This window comes from Schistocerca gregaria, chromosome 6, assembly GCF_023897955.1.
Source record: "Schistocerca gregaria isolate iqSchGreg1 chromosome 6, iqSchGreg1.2, whole genome shotgun sequence".
Classification (NCBI taxonomy): Eukaryota; Metazoa; Arthropoda; class Insecta; order Orthoptera; family Acrididae; genus Schistocerca; species Schistocerca gregaria.
The window spans coordinates 389,897,190-389,915,310 of record NC_064925.1 but is presented as its reverse complement, the minus strand read 5'-3'; the positions used below and the strand labels follow the sequence as shown (position 1 = coordinate 389,915,310).

At 38.4% G+C, this 18,121-nt stretch overlaps 1 protein-coding gene across 2 annotated transcripts in view; it reads left to right on the top strand.

Annotated features, from left to right (window-relative positions):
• Positions 1-18,121, top strand: part of LOC126278603 (uncharacterized) — a 398,515-nt gene that overhangs the window by 215,970 nt on the left and 164,424 nt on the right. For both annotated transcript variants that reach the window (XM_049978838.1, XM_049978839.1), the window contains exon 5: positions 16,871-16,930. In XM_049978838.1, the coding sequence (XP_049834795.1) occupies positions 16,871-16,930 (60 nt within the window). The remainder of the gene's footprint in view (positions 1-16,870; positions 16,931-18,121) is intronic.

Below are 18,121 nucleotides of genomic sequence, written 5' to 3'. Positions count from 1 at the left end.
CCATTAACCAAAGTGGCAACATCCAGTAACATTAGATAACAGACTTGATAGCCACAATTTTAAAAGCAAACTGAAATGCATAGAAAAAGATATGGAATAGATATAACAACCCTGGCTATCCCAAAATGCAAGGTAGTGGTAACAACTGAAACAGACAAAACTGGCATGGTGCACCCTCTAACAGCAATCTAAACATTAGCAATAGTTACCATGGAAACTCAAATGGTTACACAAACCCTGCCTCAATAACAACATTAGACAAGGGGAAATAACTTTTCATAGAAGTCAAAACAATAACTGGAGTTCACATCAGCATCCAATTCGGATAGTTGAGGCAGTTAATAGTAATGATAGTATTCTGATGTCACCACTGGAAAATGCTAGCCCACCAGATCCTGGATATTTTTTGTGTGGAGGGGGGGGGGGGGTTCATTCGGCATGTATTCGTTTTTTGAGGTATGATGAGAAGCACCATTTGAGAGAGGAGTTTTGTTCCGATGAGACAAGGAAGAATGAAGAGGAAGTGGTACAAGTGATAATATATATAAATGCAGGCATTATACTAGTACATACAATTTGAACAGAGATGTGTCTGCGAACGTTTTGTCCATAAGTTTATTTGATGCAATAGCAAAGACAGGTATGTACTCATTTTCCCTATCCATAACTCCAAAATATTAACAGCCATACAAAATGTCAAGTTGAAAGCGTGCATTCCTATTACCTTAGATAATACTAAGATCAAATTCAATTTTCTTGTGATTGAGAAATTAATATAAATTGTATTCTAAGGATGGACTTTTTCAGACAATTTCAGGCAAACCTTGGTGTGGGTTCTGGTAAATGCTGCTTGCAGATGTATAAAGAGATTTTATCAACTAATTCGGTTATGATCAAGGAAAATCGAAATATCAGTAGCAATAAAGTAAATTTTCATCTTACCTATCCTTAAATACTTTTGATACTTGAACAATTCAGTGAACAGGTGTTGGATATCCCAGTAGTGCACCATGTCGTCAGTGAAAAGGGTGATGCATCTGGTTATTTAACTGAAGCATTAAGAAAGCAGTTATGTAAATAACTCATATAGTATGAACAAGTGTTTTGTAAAAAACAACAGGTATTATAAAAAATGTATATCCATGTCAGACTTTCTGTCATAATTCTTACCTAATCGCTTGGGTGAAGAAAGATGTGGTGAATAAGAAAAACAAACAATGTTAAGTTGGCACGTAATAGAACCCTTGAATTCTCTATATAGCACCTGTTGTTAGCCATCAATAAGGAAAACAGTAGTATTCGATTAGTACTTGATACACAATCCATTAACAAAATTATTGTGTCTGTAAGAACGAAAGTTGAAAATATCGATGAACAGCTTTTAACATTTCATGTCATGTACTTAATTTCACTGGATCTGTACTCTTCCTTCTTGCAAGTGTCATTTCATCCATAAATTAGGAAATACACCGCATTTGTATGTTCCGGTCACAGTTACCATTTTTGTGTATTATCTTTCAGACTCAGTGTTAGTGTGGATGTCTTTATAGCAGCATTGGACACTACACTGAGACCAACACTCCTCAGGAGAATCACCCTGTATGACGTATTGGTTACAACAAGTTCATGAAGGGAATATTTAGATTTGTTAGAGGAGGTACATAAAACATTTCCTGAGTGTAGCATTGTTTTTAATTTACAAAAATCTAAATTTTGAAGAGAAACAAACGTTTGGGCCACATTCTCTATCCAAAAGGATTTTTACTTGACCTCGGAAACATTGCGGCTAGCGAACACTTTTCTACACCACAGGTAAGACAAAAATTTAAGGCTTTTCTTCGACAACTTCATTCCTTAGGAAGTTTGTACTTGTTACATTGTGATCCCCCCCTAAACGTGTTAAGAAAAAAAAGTAATACATGGTTGTAGACTAAGGAATGTCAAAGAGATTTCCAGGCCATAAAGGAAACTTTAGTAAATTCAAATATCTTATACTATTCAGACATGACGCAAGATTTTTGCTTAAGTGCAGATGAATTGTTTCAGGGTTTCAGTGCTAATCTGTTTCAAATTAGAGAGACTGATGTAAAGAGTACAAGTTTTATAATTACTTTTACCAACTGAAAATTCACTGAGTGTGAAAGATCGTAGTTGGCTACTGAACTCGAGGCATTAGCCGTAGAATGGACCCATTGGAAGTTCGAATACTATATGTGTGGAAAACACATGAAAGTTTGGACCACCAAGCTTTATTTTTTTGTTGCTTTTCAAGTTGTTACACAAGCGAATTGCTCATTGGTCCTTGTTATATAAAAATTATTTCCAGTTTATCTATTATCTTCCTCCAATGAGAATCCTTTTCTTGTAAATTGTCCATTTCTTGACACAGTTTTAAGTAATAGAGCCTATAATAGCCGCCTTGTATTAATAAGATTCTAAAATCTGAGACCTGTACATTTAGCTCTGTAAATTCATTTAATATTTGTTGAAGTCTAGAAAGTGCATTAGGTATAATTTTTTGTTCGGAGGTGCGACAATTAAGTAATAAGACTGATTTTCTTTGCAAGATGTGGCAACCCTGCAGGCTTGCATAGGCACAATATCTTTGACCTTGGTCTATAAGCTACTTCTAGTCCAAGCGACACATCGATGCAACTGCTCAGTCGTGAGTTGTGCTGTGATAAGTCAACACATGTTTGTGTCTCTTGTCACAGAAATGGAACTACATAATACTGCGCAGTGGTATGCCATTTCTTATTGTGTTAAATTGGGTGAAAACGTGACAACAACTTACGGTAAGCTTCAGAAGGCTTTTGGAGAGGGGGTTATGCCAAGAGCTCAAGTTTTTCGTTGTTTAGTGAAGGCAGAACGAATGTTGAAGATGAAGACTGCAGTGGAAGATCATCAACCTCACGGACAAATGTCAATTTGGGCAGGGTGCGTCAACTCATACGATCTAGTCAAAGATTATCCATGAAAATGATTGCATAAGAACTGAACATCAGGCGAAAAACGTTCGTCTAATAATAACTAAGGATCTTGGTATGAGAAAGATTTGTGTAAAAATGGCCATCCCATACTGCTTTGTCAGTACAACAATTTTTGCAATCAAAACAAATTTCAGTACTACCACAGCTACGTTTTTCATCAGATATCCCTCCATGCAACTTTTTTGTATTTCCAGGAGTCAAAACAGCAGTCAAGGGACACCATTTTCAAACAACACAAGATGTCCAAAAATCTGTGACGAGGGTCTTGGAGGATATTACAGAAGATGAGTTCCAGAAATGTTACCATCAATGCCACAAGCGCTGGAAAAAGTGTGTGCAATCAGAAGGGAACTACTTTGTAAGAGATAACACTAAAATTCACTAAAATGTTAAGGAACATTTTTTTCAGAACAGTCTCATTACTTTATTGTCGCACCTTATATATATATATATTGGAATCTTATTAATACACAGCAGAAATTATAGGCCCTATTACTTAAAACTGTGTCAAGAAATGGACAATTTACAAGAAAAGGATCCACATTGGAGGAAGGTAGGAGAGAAACTGAGTAACAAGGGATATAGAAATGTAAGTAAATACTACACAACATACAAGAAGTGCTATTTCACTGGAGAGCACTGGAATCAAACTATTCATGTGTCTGTATGCCTTAAGATTTTTTAACGGATTTTATTAGGTTTACACACCACACGTGGGATCAATATGGATTAAAGAAGTGTGGTGAGTAAACTATGTCATATAATTGTTCTCTAAATTTGCGTTGGAAGGTGCAAAGAGTAATAAAAATGTGTATCATATGTAGGAAGGTCGTACACTAGAACTGGTCTCGCCAGAATAAATTACATCAAAACATTACAACAAAACCACTAGAATTAGTCTGACATAACACAGCTGGGCCATTTCCTTGAGGGAGATGAGGTGTCAAATATTTGCTTGCTATGTTCAATGTCTTCACAAAATGTGTTTGTTTGTATGCTATCAGAAGCACTGTAACCAATAGAATTATCAGGAAGATAGTAGAGTATTAATTTCTTAGAATAGGTAAACCTAAGCCCATATTAACTGACAATACATCGTATTTTACAAATTCTGAATGGAAACCCTTTCCCAAAGAACTACAAATAAAACAAATTTTACAGTTCCGATTTCTCCCAGAAGCAAGTCCAGTTGAATGTTTATGCAAAGAGTTTAATCGATTTATTAGGAAGTATATACCAAGAAAGTAAACAAAATGAGTAGTGTATGTGGTTCCTTTTCAACACAGTTAATAATTAATCACACTCACATACAGGTTTATACCGACCAAACTAATGTTAGGGAAAATGAATCTGATGAGTGGTCAAAACCTTTCCCACTTGTACCAGTGCATGAACCTTTACTTAAAGAAAAAATAAGACAAGCTACAATTATTCTGAGTGAACAAGCAAAAAAAAGGAAGGCCAAGTGTGACAAGAGTCTCTAGGTTGGGCTTACATCTCCCAAATAGGAGATCATATATTATTACAAACACATCCAAAATCTAATAGAATTCAAAAAGAAAATAAACAAGGAGTGAGAAGTATTACATTCAGGACCTTTCCATCCAGGATGCTACTTACTAGCATATCCCAAATTGGGAAAGATCAAAGTACTGTATGTGGACGAACATATGAAGAACTTTGTTCAGAGAAGATGTGAACACATGAAGCTTGGGATAAAAGGTAGAGTGGTTAATAATAAGTTTAAATCATGAGCGTTGTCCTGTAGGAAGGTATGTGGATAAAGATCCGGTTTGCATCACTAGGGAATGTACCTGATAATTATGTATGTAATTTGTAACTTTGCTGTGATCTTACATTATTTGGAGGTGAGTGCTAAATAAAAGACATACATAGAGGACAATACTATGTTACAACATGATGAGAGTTAGGAATATTTTATGAGAGGCAATCAATGTACATAAATTGTGCGGCATATTTTTAGAATATGATGCAGCAGGTATATATATACATTAGAACGATGATGGAATTGATGCTTTGTACATTTCACTTTATATGAAGCGAGTATTTGATTAAGGCTGAGGTATCAGTGGTGGGCCCTGCTTGTAATGCAGTTATAACTTCATGTGTAAAAGTGTTTTATGAATGACAAAATAATGATTAAGGAACCCTGGTATAACAGTATATTCAAACAAATATGGCTACTAGTAGAGGCACAAGGAGTATTTTACCTTAGCCTTGAGCAACCGGAAAGGCCATGCCACTTCCTAGTGTACGCTAAACATTAGATACCTCCACATATGCACAAATGTGAAACACTTGAATCTTATACAATGTTATGATGAGAAGTTATAAAATAAAATGAGTGTATGTAATCGTCTTAGATTGTCTTGAATCAACAGCTACATTACGATACATGAATCGGTAGATAAAAGACATATAATTAGTTGTACAAGTAAAATATGAGAACTTGTCCAATACATATTAATACTGATACTTCTGTTCAACAAACAGGAACTGAAAAAAAGAAAAACAACTTCATTACTGACCTTTGAAAGATACAAGAAACATGTATGTCGCACATTACATTGTAACACAAAATAATATCTAATATCAAAATACACTCCTGGAAATGGAAAAAAGAACACATTGACACCGGTGTGTCAGACCCACCATACTTGCTCCGGACACTGCGAGAGGGCTGTACAAGCAATGATCACACGCACGGCACAGCGGACACACCAGGAACCGCGGTGTTGGCCGTCGAATGGCGCTGCTGCGCAGCATTTGTGCACCGCCGCCGTCAGTGCCAGCCAGTTTGCCGTGGCATACGGAGCTCCATTGCAGTCTTCAACACTGGTAGCATGCCGCGACAGCGTGGACGTGAACCGTATGTGCAGTTGACGGACTTTGAGCGAGGGCGTATAGTGGGCATCCGGGAGGCCGGGTGGACGTACCGCCGAATTGCTCAACACGTGGGGCGTGAGGTCTCCACAGTACATCGATGTTGTCGCCAGTGGTCGGCGGAAGATGCACTTGCCCGTCGACCTGGGACCGGACCGCAGCGACGCACGGATGCACGCCAAGACCGTAGGATCCTACGCAGTGCCGTAGGGGACCGCACCGCCACTTCCCAGCAAATTAGGGACACTGTTGCTCCTGGGGTATCGGCGAGGACCATTCGCAACCGTCTCCATGAAGCTGGGCTACGCTCCCGCACACCGCTAGGCCGTCTTCCGCTCATGCCCCAACATCATGCAGCCCGCCTCCAGTGGTGTCGCGACAGGCGTGAATGGAGGGACGAATGGAGACGTGTCGTCTTGAGCGATGAGAGTCGCTTCTGCCTTGGTGCCAATGATGGTCGTATGCGTGTTTGGCGCCGTGCAGGTGAGCGCCACAATCAGGACTGATGATGAGTCGAATTGTACCTGCACAAACATCGGAAAAATAGGTGTATGGTGAATTGAAATGCATCTGCTGGAATACGGTAATAAGGGAAAGCTACTTTCCAAATTTTAGAGACAAACCCGATTTCTCAGGCTAGAGCTTATGAAAATAAAAAATGGTTCACTAGATATTGATAATTTGCACAGTTATAATAAATCTGTTGTTAGAATTACGTGGAATAAAAATCACAAAGTACCACCAGTGAGACCCGATCAAGAGAACTCGCTAGTATGAAACTAAGCGCTTACTCGCTCGGCTGTGGACCCCTTGAATATCACCGATTGTACAGAGTATATACCCAAGCCTAAAATTTTTAAACTCTATTTTCATGTAAACAGTTGAGAGACGCTTCTTTTTCTTTACATTTGTCGAAACTTAATCATGACATACACCTCCTGTCAATATGAATTAAATCGAGGAGTGAAAGTTCATACAGTCCCCTTGTAAGTGAAACTGCACCCCTTTTTATTGCATTTATTCCTTCTATTTTGAGTGGCATGCTAGCTGCCTCACTTGCCATGTGTGCATTGAATTTTCAGAGTGCGAAACTATAACATCTTGTCCATTTACAACAAAATTAGCAAACCGTCTACCACGTTACCCCAGTATTGTAACAAATCACCCTCCCTGTTACTGCAATTGTGTAACATATTGCCCTCTGTACTGTCTCATTATTTAAATTTCATCTCACCAAATATTTTCTATCTATCTTTCCACCTATGCCTCATCAATTGTTCGATTACACTTAAGGGACCATAATGGGCGTAGGCAGCATGTTACATTGTTAGAGAGGAAAATGAGTACGAAGAAGAATAAGAAGGTGCTGAAGAAGAAGAAGAAGAAGAAGAAGAAGAAGAAGAAGAAGAAAATGTATAATGTCGTTGTTGTTGTTGTTGTTGTTGTTGTGTTTGTGGTCTTCAGTCCAGAGATTGGTTAGATGCAACTCTCCATGCTACTCTATCCTGTGCAAGCCGCTTCATCTCCAAGTACCTACTGTAACCCAACTCCTTCTGAATCTGCTTAGTGTATTCATCTCTTGGTCACCCTCTGCGATTTTTACCCACCACGCTTCCCTCCAATACTAAACTGGTGATCCCTTGATGCCTCCGAACATGTCCTACCAACTGACCCCTTTTTATCGTCAAGTTGTGCCACAAATTTCTCTTCTCAACAATTCTATTCAGTACCTCCTCATTAGTTACATGATCTACCCATCTAAGGTTCATCATCCTTCTGTAGCACCACATTTAGAGAGCTTCTATTCTCGTCTTGTCTAAACTATTTATCGTCCATGTTTCACTTCCATTCATGGCGACATTCCATACAAACACTTTCAGAAAAGACTTCCTGACGCTTATGTCTATACTCGATGTTAAAAATTTCTCTTCTTCAGAAACACTTTCCTTGCCATTGCCAGTCTACATTTCCTTTCTACTTCATCCACCATCAGTTATTTTGCTCCCCAAATAGCAAAGTCATCTACTATATTAAGTCTCTCATTTAATAATCTAATTCAGCATCACCCTATTTAATTCGACTACATTCCATTATCCTCGTTTTGCTTTCGTTGATGTTCATCTTATATCCTTCTTTCAAGACACAAATGTCATTGGCAAACCTCAAAGTTTTTGTTTCTTCTCAATGGATTTTAGTTCCTACTCAGAATTTTTGTTTCCTTTACTACTTGCTCAAAATACAGATTGAATAACATCAGAGATAGGCTACAACCCTGTCTCACTCCCTGCCCAACCACTGCTTCCCTTTCATGTCCCACGACTCTTAGAACTGCCATCTGGTTTCTGTACAAATTGTAAATAGCCTTTCGCTCCCTGTATTTTACCCCTGCCACCTTCAGAATTTGAAAGAGAGTATTCCAGTCAACATTGTCAAAAGCCTTCTCTAAGTCTACAAATGATATAAACATAGGTTTGCTTTCCTTAGTCTATTTTCTAAGATAAGTCGTAGGGTCAGTATTGCCTCACATGTTCCCACATTTCTACGGAATCCCAGCTGATCTTCCCCGAGGTCGGCTTCTACCAGTTTTCCCATTCATCTGTAAAGAATTCGTGTTAGTATTTTTGCAGCTATGGCTTATTAAACTGATAGTTCGGTAATTTTCACATCTGTCAACACCTGTTTTCTTTGATATTGGAATTATTATATTCTTCTTGAAATCTGAATGTATTTCGCCTGTCTCATACATCTTGCTCACCAGATGGTATAGTTTTGTCAGGACTGGCTATCCCAAGGCTGTCAATAGTTCTAATGGAATGTTGTCTGCTCCCAGGGCCTTGTTTCGACTCAGGTCTTTCAGTGCTCTGTCAAACTCTTCACGCAGTATCATATCTCCCATTTCATCTTCATCTAAGTCCCCTTCCTTTCCATAATATTGTCCTCAAGTACATCGTCCTTGTATAGACCCTCTATATACTCCTTCCACCTTCCACCTTTCTGTTTTCCCTTCTTTACTTGGAACTGGTTTTCCATCTGAGCTATTGATATTCATACAAGTGGTTCTCTTTTTCCAAATGTCTCCTTAGTTTTTCTGTAGGCAGTATCTATCTTACCCCTCGTGAGATAACCCTCTACATCCTTACATTTGGCCTCCAGCCATCCCTGCTTAGCCATTTTGCATTTGCTGTCGATCAAACGTTTGAGACGTTTGTGTTCCTTTTTGCCTGCTTCATTTACTGCAGTTTTATGTTTTCTCCTTTCATCAATTAAATTCAATTTTTCTCCTGTACCCAAGGATTTCTACTAATCCTCGTCTTTTTACCTACTTGATCCTCTGCTGCTTTCACTGTTTCATTTCTCAAAGCTACCCACTCTTTTTCTACTGTATTTCTTTCCCCCATTCCTGTCAATTGTTCCCTTATGCTCTCCCTGAAACTCTGTACAACCTCTGGTTCTTTCAGTTTATCCAGGTCCAATCTCCTTAAATTCCTACCTTTTCTCAGTTTCTTCAGTTTTAGTCCACAGTATATAACCAATAAACTGTAGTCAGAGTCCACATCTGCCCCTGGAAATATCTAAATCTCTGTCTTACCAGTATATAATCTATCTGATACCTTCTAGTATCTCCAGGATTGTTCCATGAACCAAGTGTTAGCTATGATTAAATTACGCTCTGCGCAAAATTCTACCAAGCGGCTTCCTCTTTCATTGCTCACCCTCATTCCATATTCACTTACTACTTTTCCTTTTCTTCCTATTATCGAATTCCATTACCCCATGACTATTAAATTTTCGCCTTCCTTCAGTATCTGAATAATTTCTTTTATCTCATCATACATTTAACCAATCTCTTCGTCATCTGTGGAGCTATTTGGCATATAAACTTGTACTACTGTGGTAGGTGTGGCTTCTTGTCTATCTTGGCTAAAATAATGCGTTCACTAGTTCATTATGCTGTTCATAGTAGCTTATCCGCACTCCTATTTTTTATTAATTATTAAACCTGCTCTTGCCCAATGCCTGTTTGATTTTGTATTTATAACCCTATATTCGCCTGACCAGAAGTCTTGTTCCTCCTGCAACCGAACTCCACTAATTCCCACTATTTTTAATTTTTAACCTATCTGTTTTCCTTCTTACATTTTCTAACCTAACTGCCCGATTAAGGGATCTGACATTCCACACTCCAATCCGTAGAACGCTAGTTTTCTTTCTACTGATAACGACGTCCTCTTGAGTAGTGCCCTACCCGGAGATCCGAATGGGGGACTATTTTACCACCGGAATATTTTACCCAAGAAGACGCCATCGTCATTTAATCATACAGTAAAGCTGCATGCCCTCGGGAAAAATTACGGCTGTAGTTTCCCCTTGCTTTCAGCCGTTCCTTTCTTCCTGGACTGCCAGTTCGTCTAAGTTCGCAGAAGATCTTCTGTGAAGTTTGGAAGGTAGGAGACGAGGTACTGGCAGAATTTAAGCTATGAGTCGTGCTTGGATAGGTCACTTGACAGAGGACTTGCCCACAAAAGGCAAAGGTCTCGAGTTCGAGTCTCGGTCCGGCATAAATATGAATCTGTCAGGAAGTTTCTTAACGCCGTTTTGGTTAATGTTTCAAGGGCAGATCAGTCAATGATCCAGAATGTTGCCCCTGCAACTACTGAAAAGACGGCTGCGTTTCTTCAGGAACCACATGTTTGTCTGGCCTCTCAATAGATACTCCTCTGTTGTGGTTGCACCTACAGCACAGCTATCTGTATCGTTGAGGCACACAGGCCTCCCCGCCAATGGCATGGTCCATGGTTCATGGGGGTGGAATGTCTTTACTCTCTTCACAACTGACAAATACTATCATCTTTAGGATACATAGTGCTATAAATAATACTATCATCATTCTCTGTGAGCTCTCATTTGACATTATGATGGATGAAGGAGAAGCGGAAGAAGAACAAGAATGTGAGAGAAAAAATTCTCCTTATGGCTCTGTTACTCGTTTTGAGTGTCACAAGTATAAATCATATGTCAATCAGCTTTTGCTTACAACTATTCCTTACTGATTCTGATACAAAATGAAAACTCTTATCTAGAGCTGTGTGAGAGTCATCTGTATAGTGAAGGAAGGCTTCTTGATGAATCAGGACTCCCGTAAGCTAGTGATATCGACTTAAATAAAAATTGTGCAGTTCACTTGTTTGCAGAAATTCTGTATTGTTTGAATAACCAAATTATTGATCATGTGCATGGTCCAGAAACTGGAATGCTAATGAAACGATATGAATCATTTATGCCAAATGACGCAATCGTATTGCAGAACGTTGCTTTTGAATTAGAAATGAACTGAAGGAATTCGTTGCAGGTGATGGACGTTTTGGTTTCTGTATCCCACTCAGCATGTTGTGTGGGCTCACAGAGAATTACAGGAAGACTGTTTCAAATGTTTGCCATGAATTTTTACTGATTCACATCGTAGAAGATACTAAATACATTATCTCAAATAATGCATGCACCAAATGAAAAATTGCAATCGAAAATTTTTACTGTGAACTGCCAGAAATACGAGTTTCCAAGAAAAAGTAAATTTGAGGAACATCTTAAGAAATGATCTAAGTTTACAAGCATTCCATCATTGGGATTTAACTGAATGGGTTGCACCAGAAATTAGCACATGGACATAGCAAGCTAAATTCAGTAATGTGCTCGAAACAGCAAGATATTATTTTAGCTTTTCAGACAAACTGAAATTCGATTTCCTGTAATTGCAGCATATTCTACGCAACAGACATGACAGACTTGAAGGTATATTTGAATTGCTCTAAATATCCTAAACGGTATTATTCGGTCGATTTTAGAACAAAGAATACTGCACCACTGTACGAAATGTATTTTCAATCTCTTACTATGGAGAGAGAAGACCAAGGGGAGGGAAATCCACCCCATGAGACATATAGTGTTCCAACATTCTATGTAATTGATTTTCACAAGAATATGAAGAAGCACTTACATTATCTGTCATTGATACGATAATTGAAATTCAAATGAAAATACTACTGCTATATAATACAATAGCAAACTATCTGGTTATTCATGATTCCTTTACAGACATGACACATTCAACCAATCGGGTAGTGAGGTATGCCTTCACACTATAGAGTTAATGCTGTACTTATGAAAGGAGTTTGCAATTTCTTGACCGAAAGTGCCACCATTATGTTGAGGGTGTATAATAAGCCTTCATAGCCACAACTGATCAGTTATCTATCGGAAAACTGACTCAAGGTAAGAATGAAACAAGCATTTCTATTATCTACAAACAGAGTTTGATTTTACGTGATACTGCACGACACAATGTTTTCCTTTTTTCCTTCAAACCTCTTCGGTTGCTGAGTAGTATGCCAGTAACATGTTTCTGGATTGTGGAGGCCTTTGCAAACTGTGTATAAGTTGTGAGTCAGTTTGCGATTGTGTGCATATTTCAGGATAATTACGTCTTGCTCAAGGTAAAAGAGAACTTTCTCTCATGCTTATTGATTTTTTTTGTAGTATTAGATTGCTCATTCGCATATTTTTTCAGAATCAAGTACAATGTCTTGGTTGATTGTCAAGCATTCGACACCATAGACAAACAATTTAACATGAAGGAACTTGCACGTCAGATGCTGGCTGGTGCTCATTGTTGCTTCCGGTGGTTTCATTCTACAGAGACAACACTCTACTATGAGTTGAAAATAACTCTGCACAATGGTTAATGGAAAACCACCGCCATCACAGAACGGGTTTAGCTGATGTACCATTGGAAACTGTGCTGAATGGTATTCCTGCAGTTATTCCACCTATGTCTTGTGTCTGTGTGAAGGGTTTGGAAAAAGTAAAGTGGATTAAAAACTTGTTGTCAGAATATAACGTGCATAGTATTGTGGACAAAGGATGACCCTCATTTGATACACGCCGACTGAAAAGGCATGTCGATAAATGCAAACCAATGATCAGAAAGTTATTGCAACAGTGACGGCATTGTTATCAGTTGCGAAATTTCCCATATGGGCTTCGTTGTTGAACAATGAAAAATGTAACTGTTTTATGCCAGTGAGTGAAATTAACTTTGTTGTTGAACACAGAAAACATTGTAATGAGATCTTACTCATGTTGCTGGCATCATTGCAGTCAGCATGAACCCTGGAATAGCTGAAAAACTGCATAACTCAGCACCCACTGTTTAGGTAAATAGGGAGGTTATCACAATAAGATCTGATGGCCTTCGTCAAGGCGATCTCGTTGACCTGATTGCATATTCCAAATACAATTCAGGTTATAAATATTGGTTAAAAGTAATTGGTGTGTACACAAAATATGCATGGGCTGCTGCTGGCGCTGTGGTTGCAGATCCATTAAGCAAAATATGTAGCAGATGTTTCAGGATTCAAATCATTTACAAAGACAGGTAAGGAATTTTATAAAACGCGTTTCAACAAGCTAATGAAAAGACATAGATTAGTCACTACTTGTCGTTCAACAATTTGAAACCTGTTGTTGTCTAGTGATTAAGTAGAACTCTTAGAGGAATGATGTTTGACATTTCATTGCACAAGGTTTTTCTGAATGGGCTAATCTGCTAAAACATCTGGTATAGTCTGTCTGCAAACTCAAGAGGGAGCAGCGCTTTTGGTGGGGAAGTGGCCTTTCCCGGAAGAACGCTGCCACCGTCCTACAGGGGCACCCAAAATCTGTTGCCCATTATCGGTCTAGTGGTGTAGATCAGCGTGCAGTGATATACGTCGTTTCTGTTCGTGGGTTCCTAGGTGTCAGTGTCAGTGAGTTAACATTGTATACTTACTGATGTACTTTGATATCTGGAAGTGATGGATAATCGTATAGCATTGCAAGAAAATAGGCAGAATACGAAGTGTAGGTATTTGCGGAGTAACGAGCGTTCGATTGTGTCTAATGTTATTACAGCGTGTATTAAAGAGGCGGCCCAAAAAGAACTGTTGGCTAATATTGCCGGTCCCAATTAAAGGGCTGAAATCTATGCAGAAGTCAGCCCCACCCAATAGGACACATAAGTAAGGAACGGAAAAATAAGCTGCATGGTTTATGGAATTGCCACGAAGGAAAACTAATATTTTGGGAGAAAACCCATCGTTATAGACACTTTCAAAATCACGTGAAACCTTTGATGCTTATGGAACGCTAAATCTGTATCTCGGTTACTATTCAACTGATTCTAAGACATATTGCTTAAAACATGTGCTGAAATTTCCTTCGAAACATGTACACCGATTGTGGACTTCTAAGCAAAATGCTTGACATTCGAGGTGCTTTCACATATTCATTTTTATTTTTTGGTAAGAACTTTATTTGTTAATCTACAGCAATGTTATCCTCTTCAAAATATTCCCCAATACATGCTATACACTTATGCCAGTGCCTAACTGTGAATTTTTAATCTCATCCATGCTTGTAAAACAGCTGTCCTTTAAGGCCTGCTTTGAAATGTTTATACCACCTGTCTGCTCTTGATTTACTCATAACAGGCTCACCAGAAGGAATATTTACCATTTCTAAAAATTTCATACACTTTATTCTATTCTTATAACAAAATTTAATACAGATTCTTTAATTTATTTTATACAAAACATATAATCGTTGATGCTACCAAAACACATGTAAGTTTTCTGACAGCTGACAACAGAGTAAATACCCAATATGCATAATATTGTACACATACTTTAGAGGCATGTTTACAAAGACAATGACAAAAAAGTAGTGCAAATTGGACTAATACAACACACAAAATTATAAATTTCTGCTTACCTTTTAAACACTCTTCGTGTTGCAAGAATTGTTAAGTTTCAATGCAGTCCTTCAAAGAAAACTTCTACCTCTTAGTAGAAACACAAAGTAAAAACAAGCCTTAAATTCTACAGACAGATTGCATTATATGGGGTTCGTTTGACTAATAGCAATAGAGGAACATACATTCACATGAACAGGCATTCGGTTCTATCTTTGTAGTATAATCCTGACTTCCGTTCTTATGTTAATAATATTTACTCTATAAAATTGTGTTTCGGAAGAAGCTATCGTTTTTTGTATCCCTTATGGTCTTAATGGATTTGTCTAAAAATGAACGCAGCCGAGACGTATCTGTACACAGCGTCGGCACAGATTTAAAGATCGCGCCGTGGCAGGGCCGGTACTACGTTGTGAAACAGCCTGTAGAAGCGCTCTGTGGCGTAGCTGGGTTGGCAGAGTGGGGACTCGCTCGCTCACTCTTCAGTTTACCGACAGACTATAAGTCAGTTCAGTTAACCAAAGTATAGAAAAATCAATATGAGACCTGTTGATATGAAAGATAACAGCCTTTTGTATGTTGTGTACAAAGCAATCAAGATATTAGATGAACGCAAAGCCAAATTCAAAGTTGCCGATTTTTTCAGAATTAGTGAATACAAGGCATTTCGAGAAAGGCTACACCTCCGACTGGTCTACCAAGATATTAAAAAAATTGAGCAGTTCAAGAGACGTACCTAAGAAGGTATCTGCTGCAAGATTACTTATTGTGACTTGTAACAGGAGGATTCTGTAGCACAGGACTAGAGAAAACCAGATATCGATCAACAAATTTGGTCGAAAAATAATACAGAAGGAAGGAAACTAAGATTGCATAAAATGGCTGGGGTCAGATGCAACACACAATTGCTGGATTACTTGGTAAGAAAGTATGTGAAAGGAGTGAGCTGTATATGGAGAAAAATTTGATACAGTTTTGTTGTAACATGAGTCAATTTGTTTTGTGGAGGTTGATTTCTTACAGTTTTCTTGTAAAATAGAGTGCAGTTAGTTACAGTTTTTCTGTAATATGGTGGTCAATTTGTTGTAGTTTTACTTGGACATGCAGACCAATCGTTACAGTTTTGTTATAATATGGGCCAATTTGTTATATGCAGGGCAATTTGTTACAATTTTGCTGTTATGTGAGGGGAAATTTGTTACAATATCTCTGTAACTGGGAGAATTTGTGACAGTATCACTAAACATGGACAATTTGTTCGACAATCACTGCGACAGGGACGGTTTGTTACAATTTCGCTGTAACATGGAGGGTAATTTTCACGTTATTGCTGTTACAGAGACAATTTGTTACAGCTTCACTGTAACGTGGAGGGCAACTTTTTACAGTTTTTCTGAATCATGAAGGCAGGTTGTTACAACGGCACTATAACATGGAAAACTTTGTTACAATTTCGGTGTAATATGGGGGGTAATTTAGTACATAGAGGGTATTTCGTTGGACTTCTGCTATAACATAAAGACTAATTTGTACCAACTTATTTATACATTGAGAAGGTCATTCTGTTCGAGACAGTTTACTGTGTTTTGGAATCGGAACATGTTCTAAGACTTTGTAATAGACTAATGAGAGCGACATTGGACGGTAGTTTTGTGAATCACTTCTGCTACTCATCTCACTGATGGGAGTGACCTGTAGTATCTTCATCTATTGGGTACAGGTTTTTGTTGTTAGGATATACGTTATATTATGCTTAAAAGAAGAACGGATCAGCCACAACTGTTTAGTATTTGACACAGATTACATTGGGCTATGGAACTTTGTTCAGTTTAGCAATTTAGTTGTTTGTCATAGCCACCGATAAATATATACATAATTGATCTTTGCAGTTCCATTGAAATGACACTAGGGCAATAGTCCTGGATTTTTCTTTCCTAATCTGTTTCAGTTCTTGCATCATACATTAGTGTCTGGACACCAAACGTGGTTCCACCGGCATCTCTTCTGGTTTATAAACGCTGTGCTCTTTTGCAACCACCGTTTTGTAACAACAAGAACTTAAACTTTTCTCTAAAGTTTCGTTTATAAAATCATGTGAACTATGAAATATTTGAAAATATATTTACCATGTGCCATACAGCGCTGCATGCCCTTTTTGCATGTATGCTTAATGGAAATTGTTTTGTTGCAGAATTTTGTGCAGCAGTACTACGCATTCCAGATCATTACTGGCAACAGCTTTTGCGCAACGGTGAGTGGACTGTTTTTATTACGATTTAATGTCCACCTGCACTATATGTTCAAAAGTATTCTCGCAACACCCACGTAGGGTGGGTAACAAACTAGAGCATTTTAATGCTTAATTAGACATATCGTCCTCTTGCTACTACACAATAAGCCTGAACAAAATTATTAAATATGAGTAACAGGTTACAACGTTCCAGTTCTAAAAAGGTAATGATTCCAGAAAGCTGTTAAGTTGATTATTTGTTAGGTTGCAGGTCCCTTTAAATGGAATGAGGAGTCTAATGAGCAAACAAAAAGGAATAAGAGTAAACCAAAGAAAGACGAAAGGGATGGGACGTGGTAGAAACAAGATTAGCAGTAAGCTTAACATCGGAATTTAGGACCACAAAGTAGGCGAGATGAAGGCAATGGGTGATTTCTCACGTTTCCTCGGCGTGGCTGCTTAAAAGCGTGCTTCCTGTGTTCTTTCTAGTTCATGCTCAGTATTTCGATGAACGACCCAGACGTCCTCCTCCGGTTCTGCGTGTTGTGTTGTGTGGCGGCGGGTGGAATATTGTTATATATTTGTTTTGTATTATTGCTGTTGTTTGCCATTCTCAACACTGGCTCTCTAACTACAATATTGGCAACCAGAAAGTGATTAGCAAAACGTGAAGCCTGTAATTAGAATTCCTAGTGCCCACACATCTGAGAAATACATTTATAGCTACAGCTTCTAGCTCTGAGGAATTAGGAGATTGTCTGGGATTCATAATCAAAAACCATTCTCTCTAACATGTTCACTATATTCTGAAACTCACAGACCAAAAAGAATCCACACAATCCAACTACTAGAGCATGTTCAGAGTCTAATGCGCTGATGCAACTATAACTGTTCAAATTAAATGTTTAAGTCAATGCTCGCCATAGTTTGATGATAATGTTCATCAAACGCCATGCTAAATAATGGTAGAATGTCTGTCCCACGGCGGCACGTGAAAATACGACATACGCAAACTGAAGATAGATTATTAAAGTCATTCCAGAATTAACACTTCACTCGAAAACGATTTCATGGTTACGCGTATCCCGAGTAACTTATTACTGCATCCGAGGCTGTTTATATCAACGATACCGACACGCCGTGACCCCCGGCACAGGTAGTGCGCTAATCAGGATCTGCAGAGAACTGGAGTCTTTCTCTCTAGGGCAGCGT